At 29.3% G+C, this 26957-nt stretch overlaps 1 protein-coding gene across 3 annotated transcripts in view; it reads right to left on the minus strand.

Annotated features, from left to right (window-relative positions):
* The window catches only part of LOC107451127 (caskin-2), a 351713-nt gene that overhangs the window by 19555 nt on the left and 305201 nt on the right, over nucleotides 1-26957 (minus strand). For all 3 annotated transcript variants that reach the window (XM_016067122.4, XM_087151724.1, XM_071186767.2), the window contains exon 16: nucleotides 4896-5006. In XM_016067122.4, the coding sequence (XP_015922608.1) occupies nucleotides 4896-5006 (111 nt within the window). The remainder of the gene's footprint in view (nucleotides 1-4895; nucleotides 5007-26957) is intronic.

The raw sequence follows: 26957 nt of genomic DNA on the forward strand, positions 1-26957 counted from the left end.
AAAGGTATATATTTTCCCTAAAAAAGCCATAAAAAATTAACATAACAGGATTTCCCATTCTGCAATTCCTGTCTTGTTATTACAGTGATGTAAGGGCGGGAAAAATTACAATGCGATTTCGGAAAGCAGATGAAGCGAAGTCGAAGTCTGAGAAAGAAAAAGATGCAGAAGATGGTTTTAAAACTGTTTCCATGACAACGGTAATGTCCGCGTCATAGGGCGCAACCAAGCGCCCGTTGGACGCCCTCTCTTCCTTTTGATGTTTCTTCATTCCACGTGGTGATATGGAAATAAGCCTTTCATCAGTAATTGTTAGATTTTGTGAGGGGATTCATGGCTGAGTGAGTTGTCAGAGATTTCGTTGAATTGTAAATTTAGTTTAGAGGTAAAAATTTCGTTCGAAAGTATATAGAATTAGGAGAAAATAAAAATTGTGGTCATGGACCGCCTTACTCTGCCGTACTATAAATTATAAGTTTGTAAACTTTATTTTCTATATTCTTTGTTCTTTTATTCCCTAATTCACTTACTTTATTGAGAATCAAGTATAGTGACGATTGTGACGGACAATTTATAAATAATATTCTATTTAAACTGGGAGTAAATTTAAAAAACGTCTCTTTAAACAAACAAATTAAGCAACGCGTTAAAAATATGAACTTAACTTCACATACGAGGGTTGCTATTTATATTTCTGGCCTTGGCAACAGTAAGTGTTGCTAGGCGACCGCAGACGATTTTAATCGAAAGTTTGATATTTTTAAACATAAATTCAGCAGACGATTTACCATTATAGCTTCATTTGTGTTGTTGACAGTAAATTGAAAAGTTCTTCTCTTTCAAAAAATGGAATTGAATCGTGAACATTTTCGTGCCATTATTTTTCATAACTTTCGACGTGGATTGTCAAGACAAGAGTGCTTCGATGAACTTTATTCTTTATTCAGCGATAAAGCGCCATCCTACAGCACTGTAAAAAATTGGTATAACGAATTTAATCGTGGTCGATGTTCGATCCAGGATGAATCCCGTGCAGGTCGTCCAAAATCCGTTGTGCCAGAAAAGATCGATGCTGTGCGTGAACTGATAAAGCAAGATCGTCATGTGACATACCGTGAGATAGAGGCGTCTTTGGACATTAGTATGACTAGCATCAATAAAATAGTGCATGAACATTTGAGCGTAAAAAAAAATTGTTCGCGTTGGATCCCGCATAATCTGACAAACGCTCAAAAAAAGGCTCGTGTCGATTGGTGCAAGGAAATGTTGGAAAAACACGTTCAAGGTACATCAAAGGCTGTGTCTGTGTATAACATCTACACAGGTGACGAATCATGGATCTATGCATATGAGCCGGAAACAAAACAGCAATCAACTGTATGGGTCTTCCAAGACGAGGCAAAACCAACAAAAGTTGTTCGAGGAAGAAGCACATCGAAACAAATGATTGTCTGTTTCTTCGGCATTAACGGTCATGTGGCGACAGTGGCGTTAGAGCAACGCAGGACGGTCAATTCTGAATGGTACACGACCATTTGTTTGCCAGAAGTCATCGGAGAAATTCGAAAAAAGCAGAAGAACAGGCGAATCATTCTTCATCATGACAAAGCGAGCTCTCACACATCGACTCAAACAAAGGCATTTCTGACGGAGCGAAAGATCGAACTGATGGGTCATCCGCCGTACAGCCCTGATTTGGCACCCAATGACTTCTTCTTATTCCCACACATCAAAAATAAATTACGTGGACAACGATTTTCGACCCCCGAAGAAGCGGTTGATGCATTCAAAACGCATGTTTTGGAGTTACCTCAATCGGACTGGAAAAAGTGCTTTGAAAATTGGTTCAAACGCATTCAAAAGTGTATTGATCATCATGGAGAATATTTTGAAAAACAATAAAACCAATTTCGATCCTACATATTTGTTTTTTCATTATAAGGCCAGAAATATAAATAGCAACCCCCGTAATTTACGTCAACGAAAAATGTCGTAGAAACAAAAAATATTGAAGGACATGCGTTTTTACGTTTCGGGTTTAAAAACAAATAATATTTAAAAAAATAATAATAAAATACAATGGATTTTATTTATAAGCACAATAAAAAGATAAGATTTTGCAAAGTTTGGTAAGGTAATTCTTTTCCCTTACCATATAGTAGAATTTTTAGATTTAATTTAATATAGAATAAAAAGAAAAAAGATATTAAAAGATTAAGTTTACTAAGTAATGGCATATTTTATTCTGCTTTCAAAAGATCTGCAGATTACATACAAATTATAGATACGAAAAAATCATTTTTAAGTCACCGTTCTCACTATATTTTCAAAATAGAAACTTAAAGCAGAAATATTTTTCGAGTACTTTTTAAACACATCAATAAAATTGAAATCTAAAATCGATAATTTAATATTAATAGATTTTTGTATGGATATTAAATTTCAACTTTAACATCAAGAGCCTAGTGTAAGAAATAAAAGCGAATCGAAGAAAATAATAGTTAGAAATGATCTTTGTATTTTTAAAATATTATCTGTATGCACGATTTTATGAAAAGAAAGAAAAATCAGTTTATACGGTTGCAATCTTTAAAAATAATCTCAAACTTAAACAAAACATTAATAATTCAAACATTCTTGAGTCTATAACTAGACTATTAACTTTGAAATTTAACAAAATTTATCTTTAGAACAAATGACAATGGTACAAACTTTCTTAAAAACCGGTAAGAGAAAATTCTCTTTAACTGTGAATCTTAATATTAATTTAATAACACTGAGAAATTCGTTTTTGAATCAATAATGGATTTGTAAAATTTAAATGTCAGAGATGTTAAAAATAAACCTTTCAACTCAAATATTTTCTCTCGAGTATTAATTTGTTTAGCCGTAAGATATAAAAGCAGCAGAGACAAAGTAAACATACCTAGGCATGGAATAAAAATATTTTATTCTCTAAGAAAATGACGATGCTGTTGAAAATGTAATTATGGTTTAAAAGAACAAGTGAATAAAAAATAGCGAAGGCTTTTGGGAAAAGATAAGTAAAAAGGGTCAGAAAACTAGATTTAGTAGAAAAAAGATAAAATTTCTAGAAAAGAGGCAGGCCTTAGAAGTTTTCAATAGATTTTTCTAATCAAAAATAGAACTTTCAGAAAATGCCGGACATACTGAAGAATGTTTAGAAACAAGCAGATGATACGCAACTTTGATGCCATAAGACGGAAATAAATAAATAAAACGATTCGATTCCAACCTGCAACAGCTAGGGAGTTCGTGACGATAAAAATTCAGCGTTCTTTTTTTTTTTTCAAAGCGAAAAGTTTACCAATAAATGAATAAATTTCGCAATAAGTCACGTAACACTTAGAAATATGGATGTCGTTTTATGGATTTCAAGGAAAATAGATTTTTTTGTAACAAAAAGTGAAGTTATATCGTCTGAAAAAAAATCAGCTTTTATTATTATCGCTAGAACATTTTTAGAATATCAGACGAAGTACTCCAAACACGGAAAACGACGAATTTCACAAATATGTAATAAAAAAATCAAAGAAAAGGAAATTTATTATATTAACTTGATTTCTTATACGAGGGGGAGGGTTTTTTCTTAATTGAAATTTTGACCATTTTCCGACTAGCTAGAGTACTTAAATCAGCAGCCACATGGCTGATGACAGTGCAAATTTCAGTCGTTTCCTGATTCCTAAAAGCGGAATTTATCACCTAATTCAATATCTATACATATTTAATTATAATCAGTTGTATTGCTTACAAATCCGAAAATAAATGTGATAAATCTGAGTTACATAAAATGTAAAATCGTATTAAATTAGTAAATAAAAATTTTAATTAAAAAACTTGATAATTAACAAATTTAAAAATACTTAAATTTTTAGAAAGTTTTCATCAAACGATTAATCAAATGTTTGTTTTAATCAAACAGTTTTTTTGATAATTTTTAACAGGCGTAATTTCGTAGAAACAATTTCCTTTAATTTTCATTTAACATATTTTTCCATTAAACTATTATTATTTCCATTAAATTCAAATAAACTTAGTATTTTTAACATAGTAAATAAAATTTTCCAACTAACCCTTTAACGTAAAATTTTTTTAAAATACATTTTTCATTTTTTTAAATTATTTTGATTAAATTAGGCCAAAATAAGTGAAAAAATATTATGGTTAGCATTTCAATAATTTTTGGTTATGAAGTACAGCTTGAAACACCGGTGTTTTTCTCTGTGTTAAAGGTAAAATCTCTCAAAGCTTATTTCCAAACAATTTTTTTTATAATTTGCAATTATTGATGTAAGAGAAACAGTTGTTCATAATTGAAACTTCTTTAATTCGCAAAATCAATTGTTGATATATTCTTTGAATATAAATGTTAAAAAAAAGTTTTTTCAAATTACTTTATTTGGATTTTATATTTTAGTTCAAATATAATTTCGATAATTTAACAGATTAGACAATTACTATTAGACAATCTTTCCTCAATTGACAGTTTTTTTTTTCCTCGAAAGTGCAGATTTGCAAAATTGACCGCTTCAATTATATTTAAATCTTTAATTTAGAGAACAGGCAATCTCCGATAAATTTTTTAAGAATATGATTTGTTTTTAGACTCAACGATTCAATGAAAATAAAAATAAATAGAAAATTCATAAGTGGGCAAAGCTTGCTCACAATAAAAACATAAAATGCTTTTGATTATATTTTATAATCATATAGATAATCTCTAAAAGAACCGCTAATCGTAAATCCAAGATACATAAAAAGCTCAACTAGCAATTAATAAAGTAAATCATACATAATGACCATTAGCAACAGATTTAAGATAAAAACTCAAGATAAATAAGACAGTAAAAATCATCGAAAAAAAAGCATACCTCTGGGGTCATTCTAGAAATAGTAGGCATGTCGTACCCGGCCTGCAGGAACAATGGACAGTACTCTTCAAATTTTAAACTGGTCAACCAAGCAGATAAGATTTCACCGTCCTGAAAGAAAAAAGAAAATTTTAGGGCATTAAAACAACACTATCTTAAAACAGATGGCGGTAAGAGATGCAAATAACAGAGCAAATGGGCGTTTAATTACTGGAGGCGGCAATTTAAAAGCGCCAAGGGGTGTGCAGTTCCATCGTTTCTCTCGCATTGGAAGGTTTTAGTGCTTAACACGAAAAGATAAGAGTGAATTGCAAAATGGATATGTTCTGAAGGTGCTCTATAATGTTTATGTGGCGTCCTGAGTGTCGCCAAGAAAAACTTCCACCATGAATTTAGATTTTGAGAAAACTTTTTGAGTTCATTAAGAGTGTTAAGAGCATGCGTCGATTCAGTGCAAGTTAAGAATGCTTTTCGAAATTTTTTCGCCAAGAAAAATGGAAAAAAAAAAGTGTTTGCGAGTCTTTAAATTGGAAGCAAAGCTTTAATTTTACACTATATATATCTAAAAGAATAGAATTGTTTTCGGAAACTCTGTCATCAAATACAATAACACTTTTTTTTGTCAATAATAAGTTATTTTAATAGTCGGTCATATTTCGCTAGCGCCTTTTTTTGATAAATCGAAAATTAGCGCAAGACGCCAATATGAAAAAAAAAAAAAAAAAAAAAAAAAAAAAGCCAAAGTTTTGTGAAAATTAATAGCGTTTGTGATTTTATTTCTTCAATATTTAAAAAATAACTTCAATTCATCATTATCTGGGCTCATAAAAATTTTCCAAAATTGAGAACTATTTATTGATTACGTTGCTTTTCATCTTAGCAGTAAAAAACTCGCCAACTTGGTGATTTAAAAAATAAATAAATAAAATATTTTTGGAACGAAATCTTGTAGATAAAGAAGTTACTGTAAGCAAAAAAACAAAATTTAAAATGTATATTTACGGTCGCATTTAAGAAAAATAAGATTTTGCCCTAGAATAAAACCACGGATAAACCACAAAGTGGATAATCCACCCCTGGATAATCGGAAAATTTCTGCATTCAATTCTTTTTATAAATATGGTTAGTTCACAAAAGATAATTTTCTAGAAACTATAGTTCACGAATAGACTAGTAAAAATTTGGAACGCACTCTTAAGAAAGCCAGGATTTTTCACCATCAAAAAGTTTGGGAACAACCCTGTAAGAGTGTCTTTTCTACTGTGAGATTCGAAAGGTATGAAAAGCACTTTACAGGGTTCACAAGTTTTGAAAGGGGAAGAATGAATCGATGTTCACATTTCAGTAAATAAAATAGCTTTAAAAGGTTAACAAAATGCTTAGGAGTAAATTTTTAACTGAAATTTGAATATATAAACATACTTAAAGTGGTTTTATACTTTTGTTTTTTTGTATGTAATCATTATCAAGCGAATTAAACTTCTGATTTTTAAAAATGGATCATTGTTTTTGAGGTAATGCAAAAGTCGTCAAAGGATTAATTTGATAATCAGATGTATTAAAGGTTATAACTGAGTTCTTTGATGTAAAAAGGGCACAAAAAACATATGGCAAAATAATAACTTATGTCTTTTCTACATCAAGTGATTAAATTAGTATAGCTAAAAAGAAGGCCTTATCAGAATAATGGGACTACGGACCAGCTCGTTTTGAAACGAAGGGATTTATAATCTAATTATAGTATATTTTTATCTTTTCCTGGCCGTTCCCTGTTTGGTTGCAGAAATAAGCAGATGCAGTAGGTTTAAAATAAAATAGAAATTTCTTGTATGAACTAGAATGCAAGACTTCAGTTTTTTTTTAATATTTAAATGGAGTTAAACCACTATCCAGTTAAAGCCTCTGAATTCTCCATATTTTCATATCCATACTCTCCATATTTTCCAAAAATCAATACTATTTCCTAGTGTAATCGAATTTATACCTTTTCAATAATAAAAACGTGGAATAATTAATAATATTTCTGAAAAATAAAATATTTTATTGCCCTTAGAATATTTTTTTAAAGATTTATATTTTGGGATAAGGAAAACTGCTTTGCATCAAAATTTTTCTGGTAATTTTGTTTAATGACGCTGAAAATTATAAACAGAAGTTAGCGTGCAGGAAAAAAAATTCACAAATGAGAAAAATAGATGCATGGTTACTCAGAATTTAGAAGAAGAAATAAACACTTCCATTCTTGAAAATAAGTTTACATAGAAAACGATACCAACATTTTTCTATTCATTTCACAGTAGCAAACGATACGGCGCCAAATTTCTAACTCGACACTGGCAACAACAAAAGAATATGCGGAGTTCCCAGAACAAAAATGCAAAAAGCCAATTACCAACTTTTAAAATTCAAACGATAACGATAGTATTCCATGGGAACTTGAACAAAATCGCATAACGACTCGAGGGGAAGCAAAATCTAAAAAGTAAGATAAAAGCGTGTAAGAAAGGGTTTGATACTGAAATTATACTTCGCTTTTAGTAAAAAACGTTGCCTGACTTCTTGGAAACGTGAGATCCTATATTTGAGATTATATGAGATTTTAAATTACGAATAAAAGAATGGGGAAGAATTTTGGCAATGAAAAAGGATCCGATGCTAGATATTTTTTTATTTAACCCAAGAGAATTCAATTCAAGAAGTTGGATTTAGTCCAACGCAAAAAGTTGAGTGTCGGACCCAGCAACCCTGATTTTCTTTAAAACAGCTTTTTCTGAGCGACCAAAAAATTTTATGCTCTATAAAGCTATAAAATGCAATGCATAACGCGCGGTGAATGTTTTTGAAATTGTATTTTCAATTATATAAGATTCGATTTAAATCGAAAAAATAATGGGAAAAAAAATATTTTGCGTGGTAAATTGTCCCAGAAAAATGCATAAAAAAGTAACGAGATTACACTAATTGCTAAATTAATTTGCTGATGAAAGTAGATATAATTTAGAAATCGATATTTAGAAATCAAAATTAATTCAATATTAAAAACTTTTCATTTTTATAATTATTAAAAAAAAAAACTTTTTGCGGTATCAAAAATCAGAAAATTTTCATGCAAAATAAATAAATAAATAAATAAAATTAAAAAAAAAAAACTTTTAATGCAAGTTTTTAAACAACACGAAATTAATTTATTTTTGATTAAAAATTAGATGATCAAACCGATTCATTCAGGAATTAAATAAATTTTGAAAAAAAAATTATATATATTATCTAAAGTTTCAAATTTATGAATGAATTTTTTTTAACCGTGTAGTATGCAGCACGATATAATTTTATTATGATAGTAACAATATTTTTGCGGATAAATACTTTTTTGTTTTAATAGATCTAATGTAGTCTTTAAAGGGAGTTCTTTTAAGTAAAATATTATGTTAAATGCATCAAATGGAAAGTTAACAGGAAGATTTAAATTTTTTATGTAAAACATTTTTATTTGCTAACTTTAACAAAGAGTTTCACAAATTATTCTCTAACAAATATTTAATCTTTTTCTTCTATTTACAAAATAAACAGAAAGAAAAAGTTTAATGCAATAACTTATAACGCGCATTACCATTATAAAAAAATAATTAAACTACGTCATGATCATGAGGAACTTAGTTTGATTTCCATTCAACTAAAAATTTTTCTTGTTGTGATTATTTAAACTGCTTAAACTGTGAAAATAAAAAATTGGTCTGCAATTAAAAATTTAGGGCAGTCCTTTTGAACAATAAAATTACCAGTTTATCCAAATTGCCTAGTTGCTCTAAATAAAAATAGTTTTAAATTGAAAAAAGGCAAACAATCAATTGAATGAAAGGCTAATAATCAATTATGGAGAAGAAAAAACTGTTAAAACTTAAATAATTTTGGTAAAACGATTGAAACTATTCATTAAAAAAATTAATAAATTTTAAATACATAAGCAAAGAGCCTATCATTAACGGAAAAATATAATAATATTTATTTTTTAGAACATGAAAACAAAAGCAAAACTTTGAATTCGTAAACACAAACCTAATTCAAGTGCATAAATAAATAAATTATAAATAATTTTCAATAAATCATTCTAAAATGCATGCTTAAGAATTTTCCAAAACCCTCTATTAGCTGCCTTAAAATTACAAAGATGCTAATTATTGTGCTTTTTGCAAACTTTCCCTGGAGATAGTAAAAAAGCAGATTAAAATCATTACAATAATTATTTTTTTTAATTATTAAATTTTAAGTAACACAGAAAATAAAAAAAACTAACATAAAAGCACGATAGAGATGTGTTCGGTGGTCTTTTGGTGGTCTAAACAGAAGAATTTTAATCCGAGTCCGAGATACATAGGTTTACTTAACCCGAGATTTACTTCGGATAATTCTGTTATTCTATAGAACGTACTTTAACAGACAAGAACTGCGATGTACTTGAGGGCTATGCCTCTACTCGCTAATACTCTCTAAACTGTGTTCACTTCACATCATTTACGATACATTATATATTACCTTTTACTATCTGTTAAAAAATAATCTCTCACTGTGTCATTTGAACGCCATAAGTTCGCCACACTTCCTATATTTGAATTTCGCTCACGTCGACCTGTGAGGGAACGACGTCGAACGCTTGGTATAGGTATCGACAGAAACTACAAAATAATTAAAAAAAAAAAAAAAAAAAAAAAAAAAAAAAAAAAAAAAAAAACTTAAACCTCACAAAACAAACCTCCGAACAAAAGTAGCAGATATCTAATTTTTCATACCGTATAAATTTTATATTTCTTATACTTAACAACTGAACCAAACATATTTTTAAAAAGTAATAAAGAAATTTATGAAAACTTTGCCATAAGTCTGAACTCGGGCAACTTTTTTATAAGCATATATACGTTTTATGATATGTCATTGGGCTGCCAGGGCGCAATACTAATCACTTTGAAACTATATCACCGTTAGTTTTAATATTACTAAGTCTTAAACTCCATGACTTCCTTTTTCAACAACTGGCTGCTGCTGGAGAGTTATACATTTATAATTGAAATATTTATATAATGTGATGTATTCATTATTGTCATATTTGGCAGATAAGCCCAGGGTGGGCTCAGACCTTCAGTTGAAAAATCCACTAGAATAACTAAATCTAGAATGCCAGTCTCATCCCTCAATTGCCCTAAAATTTAATTTTATAGAATCGAGTTCTCGTTGTTTGGGTTTCCTTCTTTCTGACTAGTGTAAGGCTTACAAAAATTTTCTTAACTGGATTTCTATTTCTTATTTTCTCTTTAAATCAATTCTAGCAATATGAGAAGCCCAATTCATTCCTCGAGTTTCAGGCTTTTTTTATGTTCCCGATTTTTAGTTTGAGACCAGGTTTCTGAATCATACAGTAGAACTGGAGTAATGAGAATTTTATAGATTAGGAACTTCGAATTTCTATAAAGAAAGATTAGATCCCAAAACAGTGCGATGTCGAAAAAAGCGTTTACTTGGCCAATGGGTTGTGATTTCGACTATCAGAAGTAATGCCGTTTTTATGTTAACCAAGGATCCAAGCTAATTAAAACTAACTTCAGTCTCAAACTCACGAGGACCAATTTTTAGACTATTATATAAACTTATTACTATTATATTATATATATTACTATTATATAAACATTAAAAGTCATATTATAAATATTGAAGTATAAATTTCGATAACGTTAAGAAAATTTTTCAGCAAAAATCGTACAAATTAGCACCTATCTTAAGCGATAAAGCAGTTTTATTTCTCAAATGTTTCAAGTTTTTAATGGAAGTGCTGGTTAGACAGTTAAAGTGTAATGTAATTCAAATACAGTCGAACCTCGCAAACTCGAACCTCGATTTTGCAAATTTTTCGATATCTCGAAGGAAAAAAAATTCCCTTCAAATTTCCTATACACTCAACGTTAAAAAAAAACTTGATTTCACGAATTTTTTTTCCTAATCCTTCGATAACTTGAATTTTTTCCCATAAATAGTGTAGATTTTTTTTCTAAAATTAAAAAAATATTCGAAAAAAAAAATACAAAATTTTAAGAATGGCTGACAAGGCATGGAATGATGTGTCTTTCTTTATAATGATGAATGGCTTCAAGAAATCTGGATTCATTAAAGATCACAAAAGTAGTCAAACAATCAATATCGTTAATTCTGCTGAAAACTACACCGAAACTGATTGGAACAGATTGACCGGACTCATGAAGCTTGATCACATGGAATTTCATGACTTTGTAAACGTAGATGATGCAGTAACAGTGATGCAGTCAGTGGGATGACAATATCATCGCTCAAACGAAAGCTTCTTGTGAACTATAAGAAGAAGAGGATGAGGAAATCGAAGATTTACCGCTCAATGTTACTAAAAAACAAGCACTTTCTGCAGTTGACACTGTAAGGAGATTTATTGAGACGCAGCCGAATATGTCAGATGAGACATTTAAAGCTCTAGTCCACTTAGAAAGTGTTATAGACTAACTTACTTACACATCTCTCTAAAGCAAACAACAATTGAAAAGTGTAAAAGGTGTAAAAAGTGCTTTTAGAATAAATATGGAATAGTAAATAAGGTATGTAAAGAGCATTTTTCTTTATTCTACCATCGATAACATGCGATTTTCGATAATTCGAATTTTCGACATCTCGAATTTTTTCTCCTCTCCCTTTTAGTTCGAGATATCGAGGTTTGACTGCATAGGTGATTTTCTTAAAAAGTATCGAAGGAAGGATCATAAAATAATTTTTTCATCAAGCGAATTTATGTCAGATGCTCTACATACTCATTAAATCACTTTGGACTGCGTCGAAAATCGAAAGGATTAATTTCCGTATGAAGCAATACAAAAACGCATTAACTCCCTACGATCGAAGGAAGAAAAAAACTACATAATTTTGCAAATAATTGCAATAAAAAAGCAACTCTGACCTCCAAAATACACCATTAGTAAGTCAGAATATACAATGATTAAAGGAAGAGAAGGTAATAACAATAATAAAGGCTCCGGCTGGGAGCCCAAGTCGAAAACGGAACTTATGCCTACAACTCCACTCTCACTTCTTGGTAATTGCTCGTAATTAGATTAAGTACAGGCATGGGGCCAATGCCGGACCAATTTAATGAACCACACAGAGGCGGAAGTTTGATGACTAGAATTATGAGAAGGAAGGGCTGAGCTGGATCTTGGGCATCCGTTGACTGCGAACAGGAAAGCAATTAAACGCAATCTATTATCGAAGATTGGAATTTTAATCGAACGAAAACGGGGATATCCGAGAGCTATGTGGAGTCTAAGAGATTATGAGAGGTTTTACGTAAATTACGAGGGTTGTAAAAAAGCTAACTTTGTTGGAAATCAATAACTAGATGAAGTTTTGATGACAGGTAATGCAATATGCTGTAAGTTATCGGGGATCCAGCTACAGGTGGAGAGTAATAGAGTTAGTACGGTGAAAACCTTACTGAGATTGAAGAGTTATAGAGGTAGCACATAATTATTTTTCCGAGATTAACAATCAGATCATGATAATCTCTTTGGGATAACCAGAGTTAAAGGTGAACAGTTATACCGTGCAATAGAAAATTTGAGATTGAGATTTTTATATGTTTGGCATTTTTGCTTACTATTGTATTGTTGTATACAATTTTTTTAAAAAATTAAATTTTGTTTTAAAAGTTTTTGAAATTCGATTTTAACGTTCACAGCATTAGCAATAGATAAGAAAAATGTGGTAAAACTACTTTTCTCGAAATGTATACTTTTTCTCGAAATGTATACGTTATCGAATGACAGTATACTCGAATTGTATACTGTCACTTACGTTTTTTTTCCAATTACACGGCAGTAAAAAGATGGCAAACAATTCTATTTTTGTGATTTGAAATTTCGAATGCTTGTAGCTATGAGAAAATCCACAATGAACTTCGGTAAAAATTTTATGAAACTAGTTTGTCCGAAATCGAGACTAAATACTTTCATCGCGGCCATGACGCACTTTTGTCCCATCCTCTGCGCTTGGAGCTCCCCCGCAGCAGTACAACTGAAATAAAACTCAAATACCTTTAAAATTTACTTACTTTACTTTAAAATATAATTAACAATTGTAATCAATAACCATATTCACGAATACACAACGAATTTTCCTAGAAGAGTAGACTAGTAGAATATTTAATGAAATTCGAATGTGGTAAAAATGTAAGAAATTGCACTAAAATTAATTGCGCATAATAAGTCCTGATTGATTTTCTTGATATTTGGACTTGTTACTTTTATGAATATTCTGGTCCATATAAAAATGCGGTTAGAACGTGAATCTAAGATGGATCTAAATAGTACTAAAAATTGACTCATTGATTTTCTTTTATTTGAACTTGCTACTTTCCTGAATGCAGGGGTGATTGTGAGCCCAGATCAAAATTCCGGAAAATTTCTTGAATTTTTAAAAAAAAAAAAGAAAACTCCTTTTTCTCAATATTTCTTAGTTTACTTAAAATATATTTAAAATTTTGCACATACCTATTACCATTTACACATACCTATGATGACCTGGAGAAGTAATTAAAATTTACAAATATGTCTTTCTTTTTGGGGTTTATGATTATAACAACTATTTACTGATAAAAATTGAATATTAATCATGAATATAAGCTTATAAAGTATCTCTCTGGCTCTCCTTTACAAACTAATAAAATAAACTGTGTTTTTTAGTTCCACCTTTGAAAATTTGATTTCCGGAAACTTCTGTGATCAATAATTTTTTGAAACGTCTGGACCTTCGATCTCCGGATTTTTTTCCGGAGCACAATCAGCCCTGTGAATGTTCCAATTTAAAATCAGGGTTCAAACGTGAATCTAAATTTGTGGATCGTTGGTTTAAAAGTAAAAACAAGACCCGCAAAACACTAAACTGTAAGAAAATATCAATAACAGTAATGTGGGTATTTAAATTATTAGTGGAATAATGTCCTAATCAATGCTAGAAAATTAAGTTTACACTAAACGGGTTCAGTATAGAAATTATGGAAAAAAAGATTGATGATTCTTTTTCTTTTTTAGAATTTAGACGAGTTGCTATTCTTATAATTTTGATTAATGTAAACTTCCCTAGCAACGATTTTACCTTGGCCCCAGTTGGGTTCAAAATTGGCTCGATATGGGTCCTGCAAGAATTGGACCAATATTGGGATGGCTAGAATTTTTAATATTGGTCCCAGAATGGCCTTTATAGGGCCTACATTGGCCAATATAGAACCTACATTGGCTAAATAATGGATACAAAATATCGGGTCAATTCCACATAGGTCTGATATTGGTTGTAAAGTGGCTGTAAAATACCGGTTGAATCAGAAAATTCCATATAGGGCCAATATCGGAAAAATAAAGACCCTTTTAACCTTTACTGAGCCAAGATTCACGAATATTGGCCCAATGAGCGCCCAAGTTATTTTGATGCTAAAGTTTATTTCATACGTGCCGACCGGACTGTGTAGGGGTTAGGGAACTGCCCTTGCATCAGAAAGGTTCTGGGTTCGAATCCCGGGCAAGGCATGGATGTTCTTTCCTTCTCTGTACTATCTGTCCTCACTGTAAGAGCAATGATGGCCCACCTAATATGGTGTCCCTGAAAGAATGGCCAACAAACCTGCCCTTCAGACGCCTGTATGACGTAATTCATTCCCCAGGCGGGTATTAGAAGAAAAAAAATTTCATACGTGAATCTCAAATGCAGCTAATTCACCGATTTATCAAACAAGACTACGCCAAATATCATCACAAAATCAAACTGCAATTAATTGTGAAGATGCAAAAATCCATTGCACTTTTGCAATATGTCCTTCCGGCGAATTTTACAAGGAAAATTTTATTAATTTAAAATGTTACTCCACAACTAATTATATGATGACATTGTTATATACAACATCTTCGCAACGATTATTTATAAAAATGTATATTATAACTGACTAATTATAAAAGAATGTACATTATTTATAATGATGTTTGTTTTTCTTCAAAGAAAAAAATCTAGAAGCAGAAATAAAATGAAACATTGAACCGAATATTTATTCTAAACCTACAAGAAAGTCCATAATCATTTTTATCAGAATATGGCTATTTTCAAAAACAGCAGAAGACAACAAAAAACTAATTAGAAACACTATTGATTATACTCCCAATTAAATTCCTTTTCGTAAAAATAATGTTCTTATTATAATTATTTTTTACGCGTACTTCTTTAGAAAAGGTAACATTTCGGATATCCTATTTATTTAATTTTAAAGTAAAATTGATGAGCCTTAGGAAAAAAATAGAGATAAGAGAAAATAATTATTTAATAAAAAATCTTTTTTACAATAAATGCACATTTTTATGCATTTCGTCAAACGAAAATAGAAAAACACATAGAAAAAAAAAAAGGTCTGTATGTATTATGAGAAATGAAGATTATTTAAATAAGAAAGATTATAATTTTTAATCAAAAATGCTTACATTTTTAAAAATTTTTTTTTAATTTTTAGTGATAACAGAGAACACCTGAAAAAGAAGAAAATTTATGTGACACATTCTTGATTTAAACTTACGATGCACATTTTGAAAAGAATATAATGAGTAGTTTATAATTTTGTTTGTGAAATTGAATTATTTAGTAGAATTTTATTTTATTTTTCATAAAAACAGAAAAGGATTATATACAATAACATTTTATTGTTTAAATCACTACGGAATAGTTTTGTGACCTAAATTCTTCAAAGTTTAAACTAGGTTAAGATATTGTTTATTTATCGTTAAAATATGCGGTAAGTTTCTTGTAAACTTTTGAAGGAACGGAGATAAAAGCTACGTAGCAATTTTCTTTTATGAAGAGGAGCATTCAAAATAAAAATAACGGGCACAGTTCTTCATTTCTATTGAGTAAACATAATTTGAAAGCAAATATTTATTTATCTAAAAATGATTTCTTTCAAAAATGTAAACAATTCAACTATCATTAAAGTGGAAGAAAATTATTTGAGTAATTGTTGGAATTATTATTTTAAGCAAAAATTAAAACCAATGCTTAAAAGGAAATAATGTAAAACAAAATAAGCGTCTAATTATATTTCTTTCAAGTAAAATTTAAAATATATACGGGGTGTTACGTTAGAATTCAATTTCGTTCATACGTATTTTTACGATGTTTACTTGAAAATGAAGTTAAAAAAGGGTAAACAGTAGGGTTTGCAAGTTTATATTTTAAATAAGACCATTGATATATCGGTCAAATTCCTTGTGATGAAGATAGGACAGAAAACATCAAAACCTGTTAGGTTGCCAGAGGAAACAGTAAAGAGTTGAAAGACTACTATTATTTTATTTAATAATCGTCGTTGAACAGCCAACCAAATTTTTTTATTTTTTATTTACGACTACTAATTTTCAACTCCGTAGCCTTGTAATTTTGAACCCAATCCAGAAGACAAGGGAACTCCTGAATCAAGTATTGGGAGAAATTTGCCTTCGTGGAGGACTTTTTGATACAAATAATCAGCATTTGCGTTACATTGAGAGGAAAACCACGAAAACCTTCAACGGTCAACCTGACGGCAAGGGGACAGAAACCCAAGATCCGTCTACCTCTGAGGATATTTTAAGTCAGCACTGTGGTCGGTGCAAGCCGGATGCGGAAAGCATATCGACCAGCCAAGGATAGGATTCGAACCCGGTTCACCTCATCGGAAGGCGAACGCTCTATCCCCTGAGCCACCACGGCTCAAAAACTACCATTAGTAACATCTCCAAGTCTTTCGTTAATCAAACTGGTTTTTAATATTTCTCACTCATTGATGACAGAATTTACTGCACTTTATAATGGACACACTACTTCACATGAATACCGCTAAATATAGTCTCTCTTCCTAATTTAAAAAGAAAATTATAATTCAAATATTAATCAGTCAAACTGTAAATAAATTTTAAATACTAATAAAACGAATATTTAGTAGCATTTTTAAAAATTATTCTAATATGTATTCTAAGTTTATTTTCTATTAAACAAATTAGTTAAATTATATCCATTTTTAAAACACAACCCTTAGTCTTATTACGAAGTATTAACAAATAGATATGACTTAGAAGAGAAAAATAATTCTTGCCAAAGCAAAAGGTTTACCCTATTCCAATTAGTTCCTCTATCATTAGGCTAGAGCTTTTGTAATTAATTTTCTGTCCAAGTAATTATGTTCAAACAGAAAGAGCGAGGCAGACAAAACTACAATAGGGCAGATAGGAAGAAAAAAAAGAAAAGAAAAAAAGAAGCAAACGACAGTAAAAGAAAATGCTGCACCACAGGAAAGAAGAAAAAAAAAATGGCCAAATTCGAATTCGGATGCAACTGGAGTACGCTTGGAAGTTAGCCAACTAAAGACGGGTTGCAAGGTTTACATTTTAAGAGGTTATTTTGCATGTTATGCATATGGTTGAAAGTTTTTAAACGATTTTGAGAGCTAGAATTATTGTCGGGTTTTAAAGTGTTGTTGTTAAAAGCGGGTTTTTCAGATCAAATCGCAAGGAAGAATCCAAGTTTTAAGAAAGAAAGCTTTGAAGAAAGATCGAATATCTGGCCAGGGTGGACGCAGACGGGGCTTCAGGTTATGAATATGTGATGTTTTTGGAAGCGGATAGTGGAACGTTATGCAGACCAAGCATGCATACAAATGGTAGTCGAAAGGGTCAGCGAATTTTAAAAATTCTTTGGAATGAAACGAACGGAATGTAATAAATTTAAGTATAAACTATTACATTTTTGGACGATGAATTACTCGAAAAAAGGACGCAGTGCAAAATCAAAAGGTTTCAGAAAGCAATTAAGTTAATCTTTTTTAGAACAGAAATGGCAAATATTTCACGGAACAAAAATTTTGGATTCTGGAGATCAAATAGAACGCTGTGCAATAAATTCAAAGTGCTTTCGAAGGCATTGAAATTATTTGAATACTTGATTTATTTTACATTTTTTAAATCAAAATAAAATTTCATTTATCAATATTATAACAATACTTCATTATAAATAAACTAATTACACATTGTTAATCAACTGAAAATTTGACATCGTGAATTTTTAAAACCTTTTTAAAGTTCATAATTCATGATTTTAAAATGTATTTTTGCTAATTTTTAATATTCATCCACCATTAACATTGCTCAGTTAAACATCAACCTAGTAATAAATTAAGCAATTTGAGGAATTTATTTTAATATTAAGACTTGCATGAGTAAATGCAATAATTAGATAACCGGATCTACTGTCATCCATTATCCAGCAAACAGTTAGAAATCATAATTCACAGGTGGATGGGCGTGGCTGTCAAATTGTGAGCAATTTGGGGTGAACGCCTACCTTTTCACAGTAAGCACTAAGAATGCGGTAATTAAATACTTAAATAGCAAGTAAAAATATAGGTCACATTTTCCCCAAACAATAGTAGATCTAATAAAATTATAGATTGCGTTAATGCACAAGATTATTAAAGAAGAGAAGAAAAAAAAAACAACCTATAACCAGTAGCATAAATTATGTAAAATTTCCTACAATTTAGATGCTTACGAAATTTATGGCTATTTGATGGCTCTTTTAGTTTTCACAATAACATCTTTAAGCTGATGCGAGATCGTAACAGTTATAAAGTAACTGTTGCATTTATTTTCGCCATTTGCAAACTCTCAGTATAAAGAAAATCCTAGTTTTTCCCTAAAGAAAATTCTAGTAGTTTTTAAATATTTTAAAAAAAGTGTTCTATCACTGATATACTGTATACTAAAAAATATGCAAATATAGATAGATATTAAAATACTAAAACAATTTTCCCTCCGAAAGAAATATATATAACACATTAAAGGCAAAAAAGATAAAAATAAGAGAGATTAACGAAGAAAATTTTTATTATAATATCTTCTATATAATATAATAGCACTTTTTCGGGATTATAAATAGTAAACACTGAAAACGGGATTATATATTTCCCTTATTATTATTAAAATTTTTTTTAAAATTGTTAAATATTTAAAAAAATTCTTTTTGCATAAATGTTTAATATTTATGTCAAAAATATAAAGAAAACATGAAAAATATCATAAAGATTGAAAAAGTGAAAAAAAAATATTAAATAAAAATATTTTTTAAAATATTAAAAAAAATTTATTGAAAGAAAATAATAAAAGAGAAATTAAAATAATGAAAAGATATAATCTCGTCATCAGCCCACACGATTATATCCGCAAAAAGGAGTGCTTTCTAATATTGTATTAATATAGCTAAAGCATTAATTAGAATTTGTAATTACTATTTGACTTTAATTATCTTTACAATGGAAAACATTTTTAATTCAAGTAGATGGAATACCACAAGGATCTAATTTTTCGTTTGTCTTAGCTAACTTATTTTTACACTATTATGAAAAAAATTATACTCTTAATAATGAATATTTTAGATTTATTGATGATTTAATTATCTTAAATTTTCAAAATTATACAATTTTGTTAAATAATATTTACCCTGAATAATTAACCTTGCGTCGTAATCATGATGATAATATTAATATAAATATACAAATTACTTGAAATTCTAATGTTTCTGTATATATATATATATATATATATATATATATATATATATATATATATATATATATATATATATATATATATATATATATATATATATATATATATATATATATATATATATATGGCATTTTCAATACTTGTTTTTAAAGATATTAAATTCTTTCTCATAAAAATGCGAAGAAACTAATTTACAGTAAAACTTAAGATTTATTAGTTTTACCTTTAAATCAACGTAAATGTATTTGTAATTAAAATTGCTCAGTTTTTTTTTAAAGATTTATTATTTATTGAAAAAAAAAAGTTTTTTTATTTTATTAACCTAATAAAAGTGATCTTTTGCAAAAATATACTAAAAAATCGTCCAAAATGAACTTTTTGTTTATAAAATTACTTCAGCCTAAAGATTATGTTAGGAATAATTATATTCAGTTCAAATTGAAGCATCACTCAAAGACAATCAACGTTTTATCAAAGAAAAATCTAACCTCTAAATGTAATACACTGACCTACAAAATTCGAGAAAAAGAAAATTACCTTAATTTAAAATCAAGGAATGGCAACAGCAACAAAAAAAGATAAGAGGTAATTCGTGCAGATGACATTAACACTGTAGGTTGAGAGCTAAATTAGTCATTTTGGTTAAAGAAAAACCAATAATTACGATATTTATCAAGTAATTACCAAAAATAAAAAACAGACGATAAAATTCAGCAGTAGAATTCTACTTTAGCTTTTTTATTTGCGTTATACATCTAACTCAATAAAGATTTAGTCATTTTCTTGAGTTGTGTAAAATAATAACTATTATTTTCACTAGATTTGTGCTATACAAACATCTAGTTAGGTTGGAGCAATTTACATCGGTAGTTTTGGTATGTAGTTTTGGTAATATTTATCGAATTATAAAATAAACATGAATTATAAAATAAGTTTCTTCTTTTAATATACACTTAGCATTGAACAGCCGATCTAATTCTGAGTTTACAATTATCAATATTCAACTCCGTAACCTTACAATTTTGAACTCAATCCAGAAGACAAGCGAACTCCTAGATCAAGCATTGTGATTAACTAGCCTTCGTGGAGGACTTTTTTTGATGGAACTAACCTGCATTCGTATTACACGGAGAGGAAAACCACGAAAACCACCAACGGTAAGCCTGACGTCAAGTGGATTCTATTCTATGATCCGTCTACTACAGAGGATATTTTACGTCAGCACTGCGGTCGGAGCGAGCCGGGAGCAGAATTCGTTATAACCTTGCGAATTTCTTATATAAATATTAAGTAATAACTTAATAAAAAGATATTTATTTCTGATTATTAATTTTTTTTTATTTTTACTATCCTAAACGAGCATTCACTAACGTTAACTTAAAAAAAGGAGCGAAAAACCAATATAAAGTACCTAATGATCTAATTTTCTTAACGTTATAATCCCAAACTTTTTTTGGGGTATGAATTCCTAATAATAACTCCTTTACTACATAGAACTCATAAAAATAAGTTAAAACTACGGAATCATTTATTGATTTTAATAATTATCAGCTTTGACGAAAAATGTCAAATTGGTGATTTTTTAAAAAGTTAAATATATTTTTTAACTATTTAAACTATAGATCCGTTTTAAAGTCTAGTAAGATAGTATTTATAGTATAAAATCAAAGCTTTATTTTAAGTGTAAGTTACTCAGTTTAACTTGTCCTAAAAACTCACATAAGTACCGTATTGCTTAAAATGATTTTAAAATAAAAAAGTAATCGATAAGCTGATAATCCATAAAGATAAGATATCGAAAGAATCGTTTTTATATCGAAGTAAGACGGCCTTATATTATTCTAAGATTTAAAAAAAAAAAAAAATAAAAAAAAAAAAAAAAAAAAAGTCGACGTAGAGAAAGAAAGGAAGAAAAAAAAAGGTGTGTAAAAGAAAATCGAAGAAACAGGTATATCCGATTTCTCACGTTAGTTGAAATCAGAGAATTTATTTCAATTCGGCCAGACAGCGCACCCTAAGGTTTTTCACTTTTCGAATTTTCTTCCAAAAAGCAACAAAGGGATAAAAAAAAAAAAAGAATTTAAAGGTGCATTTAAATTTTTTTTTTTTTTTTTAAAAAAAGAGTAGGATAACGGAAAGTAAAATTTTTTTTTGTTTTAAATTTGAAGCCATATACTTAATGCTGAAGTTTTTTTTTAAAGTTGAGGGGGAAATTTTTTTTGTGGAACTTCTGACTTCAATAGAAGGAAATAGATTGATTCTTGATAATAATAATAAAAAAAATTGGGGAAAAAATTAGAAATTTTTTCAAACTGAAGTAGAAACACAAATGAGAAATTAATCTGACGAAAAAGGCGATAACTGTCCTTAAGAATCAATGATTGATTTAAAAAAAAATCATTGATTAAATTTACTTTTAAAAAGAAACACATTCTTCCATTTAGAAATTTGCAGTTAGTAATAAATAAAGTGAACAGGCAGTATAATTACTTACTTAAATTTAATCCGTTACGCTTAGCACTTACTTTTTCAGTTTTTTTCTAAGGTAAGTCTATTAAATTTTTTTTATTTACACATACATAGATTTTTTAAGAAAATGAAATTATTTTATTTTTTTAGAAAATAAGTGAAACATATATAACTAGAAATTGATTTTAAGATATTAAAAAAAATTTCTTTAAACTACTTTCCTAAAAAAAATAAAAACTATGCCATGAGTTAAATGTACAAAAGCATTTTCATAATTTTTGATTAAAGGTAATTTTACAAACCATTAGATTTGCGAAATGAGTAAACGAGATGAAGTTTTAACAAATGTAACATCATTAAATTTTTTTTTAAATAAACACCAAATAAATAAATAAGATCAGTAAGAAGACGAAGATCAGTTCGAAGTCAAAATTATAATCGTTCTAGTTTTAAATTTGTGATGCAAATCCTATAAAAGTCATAGTCAACCGAAAATAATTTTTTTGTTGTTGAATAGCTTGTAATATAATATGCTTACAACGAATTCCAAACATAGAAACCAGTTCGTCTAATCAAGCTGATAAAATTATGTTGTTCTCAGTAGATATTACCTTATAAGAAAATCCTAGCGAATGATCCAAAGCAGTGGTTTCCAACTGGCAGCCCGCGGAGCCTTTTTTTGTGGCCCGCGAACTAAAATATATTAGTTGTCATTTTTTTGCGGAAAATTTTCGTAAAAAATATATATGGGTTTAAAATACTTTTCTCGTTAATGAGAACCTAATTACTTCGTTTCTGTGAAATTTATTATACCAACGGTGCAAAAAAATAATTTCTCTGGTTTTGCATCCATGAAAATATTTATAAAAATACAAAAATAATCGTGTAAGTTGCTCTTATTTATTTCATTTTTTTTTTTTTTTTTTTTTTGCATTTTGTGAATATAATTTAGCACGTGCGTATCAGAAATTTTCTCGAAGAAATTCTCCGATTTAACTTTTTGAAACCACTCATTTTAGACGAAAATATTTACACACACATTTGTAAACTTTAAATTTAAAATGTAAATATCTATTCTCTGGTGGTTGCAGCAGACAAACCTCAATTTTGTCATTGAACATTTTGTGTGCTACTATGTAAGTTTTAATGTCAACCTTTTTACAGCTTTATATCTTAACAATTAGATATCTGTTGCACATTAATTGTTGCACATTAATAGTTGGAAACTCCTGATCTAAAGAATCATAAAATACGAAGAATTATATCAAGAATTATACGAAAAAAAGAAACAATTTAAAAATATTTTTATTAAATCATCATTAATCATAGCCAAGAAACTAAAGAATTTTAATCTAAACAAAATATCTTTAAATTGCAGGAAAAAGTATAATAAGAAAAAGAGTATGCTCGTATGTTTAGATTTCGCGGTTAGAACGTTCTAGTTTTAAATTTGTGATGCAATGCTATTGTTTTGAAAATTATTGTTTATCGCATGAACTATGAGTAGGCAGTTATTGATGGAATCCTATTGTTGGCAATAATTGTAAAACAGTTAATCCGATTTCGCATACATTACATATTTCAAAATACGTGATTAAAGATTTTTATCTGGATTGCAAACTAAATGGATTAGACTCATGATAAATTTGCTTTTTTTTTATAAATTGCTTATAATATGGTTTGTTATGAAATAGTAAAATAACAACGGATATTTACTACTTTGATTTGTAAAAATTACAAGATAACTTCAAATTGCGTTGGTTTGTGATTTTACTTTTATGGTAGTAGCTCATTAGAGCTGTTCTATACTGTAAGTGAAAAATACTTTATTTTAGACCGAGATGTAACAAATAAACCCCTGTTTAACGAACATTTTTGTTCTGGTGAATTGGTTAAATGGGGGTTCAATTGCCAACTTTTGTTTCGCCTTTCTCTAAGAAATCATCCTAAGCTTTAATCAACAGAAAATGCAATGAAAAATTGTATATTTGGAATTTCAAACTTAATAAATTTAATTAGAATTTACTCAAATATAACTTAAATAAAAAAATGAACAATTTTTGTCTTTTTTACATATTAGACATTTTTTAGCGTAAGTCTACAAGACTGAATTAATAAAATATTTATGCGTCAAAAAGTTGATTCAAATTTTTTAACTTTTCATGTAATTTTTGTTGTAATTAAAAAGTTCGAGTAACGAAAGTAAAACCAATTAATCGCTTTCTAAAGGTAAATTTTCCGACTTTAATAAACTAATGATGAAACTTGATAATTGGTTTAAACATAGCATGCTGTTTAAATTCATACTAGCTCTTGAATAATGGTACATATTTTATATTTTTTAGGTTAAAAAGAATTTTTTTTCAAAAATCCAAAAAAATAATGTTTTTTTTTTTAATTTATTTAAAATACATTTTTTATTTTTCAATTTCCTTGAGGTAGTATGGTTTTAAAAAGAGTATATTTGACACCCTATTAAAATTGTTTCAAATCAGCAACATGATTTTTATAAATTTTATCGTGCGAGCAAAACGTCTTAGCATTTTTTCTTCTTCTAATTTTAGTCTTACAATTTTTTCCTTCTAATTTTAGTCTTAAAGAAAATTAAATTATGAGAGTTCTAAAAAACGCTACATGGATGTTTTTTCGAAGAAACCAAAATAACACAGACCCTTTAAACTATGACTAAAAAGCTTCTGTTAACTAGCATATAAACATTTTTCTTTAATTTGTTTCATTTTAGTAACATTTAAACATAGTCTAGGACAATCTTACACACCTAATTTGTTGATAAACGATCTCATCTAATCTTATTTACGAACTCCCCATTATTTAATGTAAGTTGCATGTGACCCGTCAATGCATATCTCACTAGTCACCGTGTTGCCATGGCTGCTAAAGGACAGATATTCTATCTCGATTGTTGCCAAATAGCAACGTCTAAATCGATCACCGGATCCACAAGATCGTTGTCTCGTTGTCCGAGCTGTCGTCTTTGCTTCAGCCCACAGGATTTGCCAAGATCTCGAATCCCTCCCCCAAAACCCCTAATCAGACGACAGATGTAGAACAGTAGTGGTGTAACTTTTCTTGGGAGGATTTTTAATTTGTTGTTTGACAGTGGCAGCTGTTGCTTGAAGAGCTGCTTCCTATAGTCTCTTGTTGGCGATATTTTTGCTGTCATTGCGGCTTGAGAACCAAGTTGTGGCCTACACATGTGGAAAGATGACAGAACTTTTCCCCTCTTCGTCACAACTTTTTATTTAATCCCGAGTGAGTAGTGCAGTTTTTTTTTGAGCGTCATGAAGCTCCTTAATAACTGATTTTTGCCGAACAAAATATAAATAATAATTGGAGAGCTTAGTTGACGAATATGTTGGAGTAGAATTTTTAAATTCTATTTTAGAAATCTTCCGTTATAAGCATAGATTAGTTTATTCTTACAAACTGTTTAAATAAGGTATTTTTTGACTAATAAGTTTTGAGAATACAGATTCCCAATTAGAAAACCAGTGTTTCAATCTTATCTAGTCTAAAGAATAATTACTCAGTTCTTTAATAGATGGCGCTGCTTACTGAGAAAGCTGTGACACAATGACATCAAAATAACCGCCATTTGTAAAATTAATATGGCGCAGTCTGAGGACAAAATTAACAGACACCCGAGCTAATATATCAGTTGGAATGGTCTGAATACAGCAGAAAATACTGTTTTATAGTTTTCCATGAAGAAGCTCCATTTGTTTACGAAATTTGAAACTAATTTTGAAAGTATTTGAGAATAAATTCTCTGGTTTCTTTTTGTATCATTACATATGTAGAAGATTGAAAATCCATAAACATCATGTAGTTTCAATCAATTCATACATACTCCACATATATTGAACTACTATACTTCGTTTCACAATGTATTCTGATAAATGACAACAATGCAACAGAAGTGCATCTTTTGGCCAAATCCACTGTAATCTAAGATAAATTTTATGTCTACAAGATTCAAAATCCAGATGTGTAGGTTCAGTTAATCCATATCTATTCCACACAGATTCATAATGGGTTTTCATAAATGACAACAATACGATGGAATTACATCTTTTGATTTGATTAGCCGTAATCTGAGATAAATAAACCATTATCATAATTTTTATGTCTAAAAGAATCGAATTCCACAAACACCATGTGTAAGTTCAATCAATCCATACCTATCCGCACAGACTGAACCACTTATCTTCTGAATGGGTTTTCATAAACGACAACAGCACTACAGAAGTGCATCTTTTCGCCTGATCTCTCGTAAAGATGATCTCAAGTCATTTTCTCATAGACAATTGATGTAATAAAGCGAGAGGAAATTGAGACTGTCTTCATTCGACCTTCGTTTGCGCAAAGCTTTAGCCAAAGATACTTAGACAGCTGCGAATATCATTTTATTGGCCACAATGCCTTATTGGTTCGGTTCTCTTCTTTCCTTATTGGGCGGACGGGATCTTTACGATAAACTAAGTTAAGCTTATTTCTTATAAACATCGTAGGAAATAAAGTTTGTTGCTTGTATAAATAGAAGTTAGGGAAAGGGATGGACATTCAATTTTAGTCTGTAAGACCTCAAGTGAAGGCCGTCTGTGGTTTTTTGATGTAAAACGAAGGATGTTTTTTTTTTCTTAATACAATGGATTTGGAAGTAAATCAAACTAGGTTTGTAAGTTTTAGTATTTTTTTTATCGGTATCCTAGCGTGAAACTGTTGGAAACATATAGTTAAAACTTAAACTAAGCGTGCCTTTTGAACTTTTAAAATAATGCTTTTTAATTGAAAGACAGAGGGAAAAGTTCGATAAAACCAGGTCCATCATTTTTTCACTAATTAGCAACACGAATAAATTGCTTTAAGTTTTATTTAAATCATAAATTAGACCTTTTAGCTCCTCCAAAAACTATTATTATTAAGTGTGAAAAAA

The sequence above is a fragment of the Parasteatoda tepidariorum genome, chromosome 9 (assembly GCF_982258835.1).
Source record: "Parasteatoda tepidariorum strain Cologne lab strain chromosome 9, Ptep-v5.0, whole genome shotgun sequence".
Lineage (NCBI taxonomy): Eukaryota > Metazoa > Arthropoda > Arachnida > Araneae > Theridiidae > Parasteatoda > Parasteatoda tepidariorum.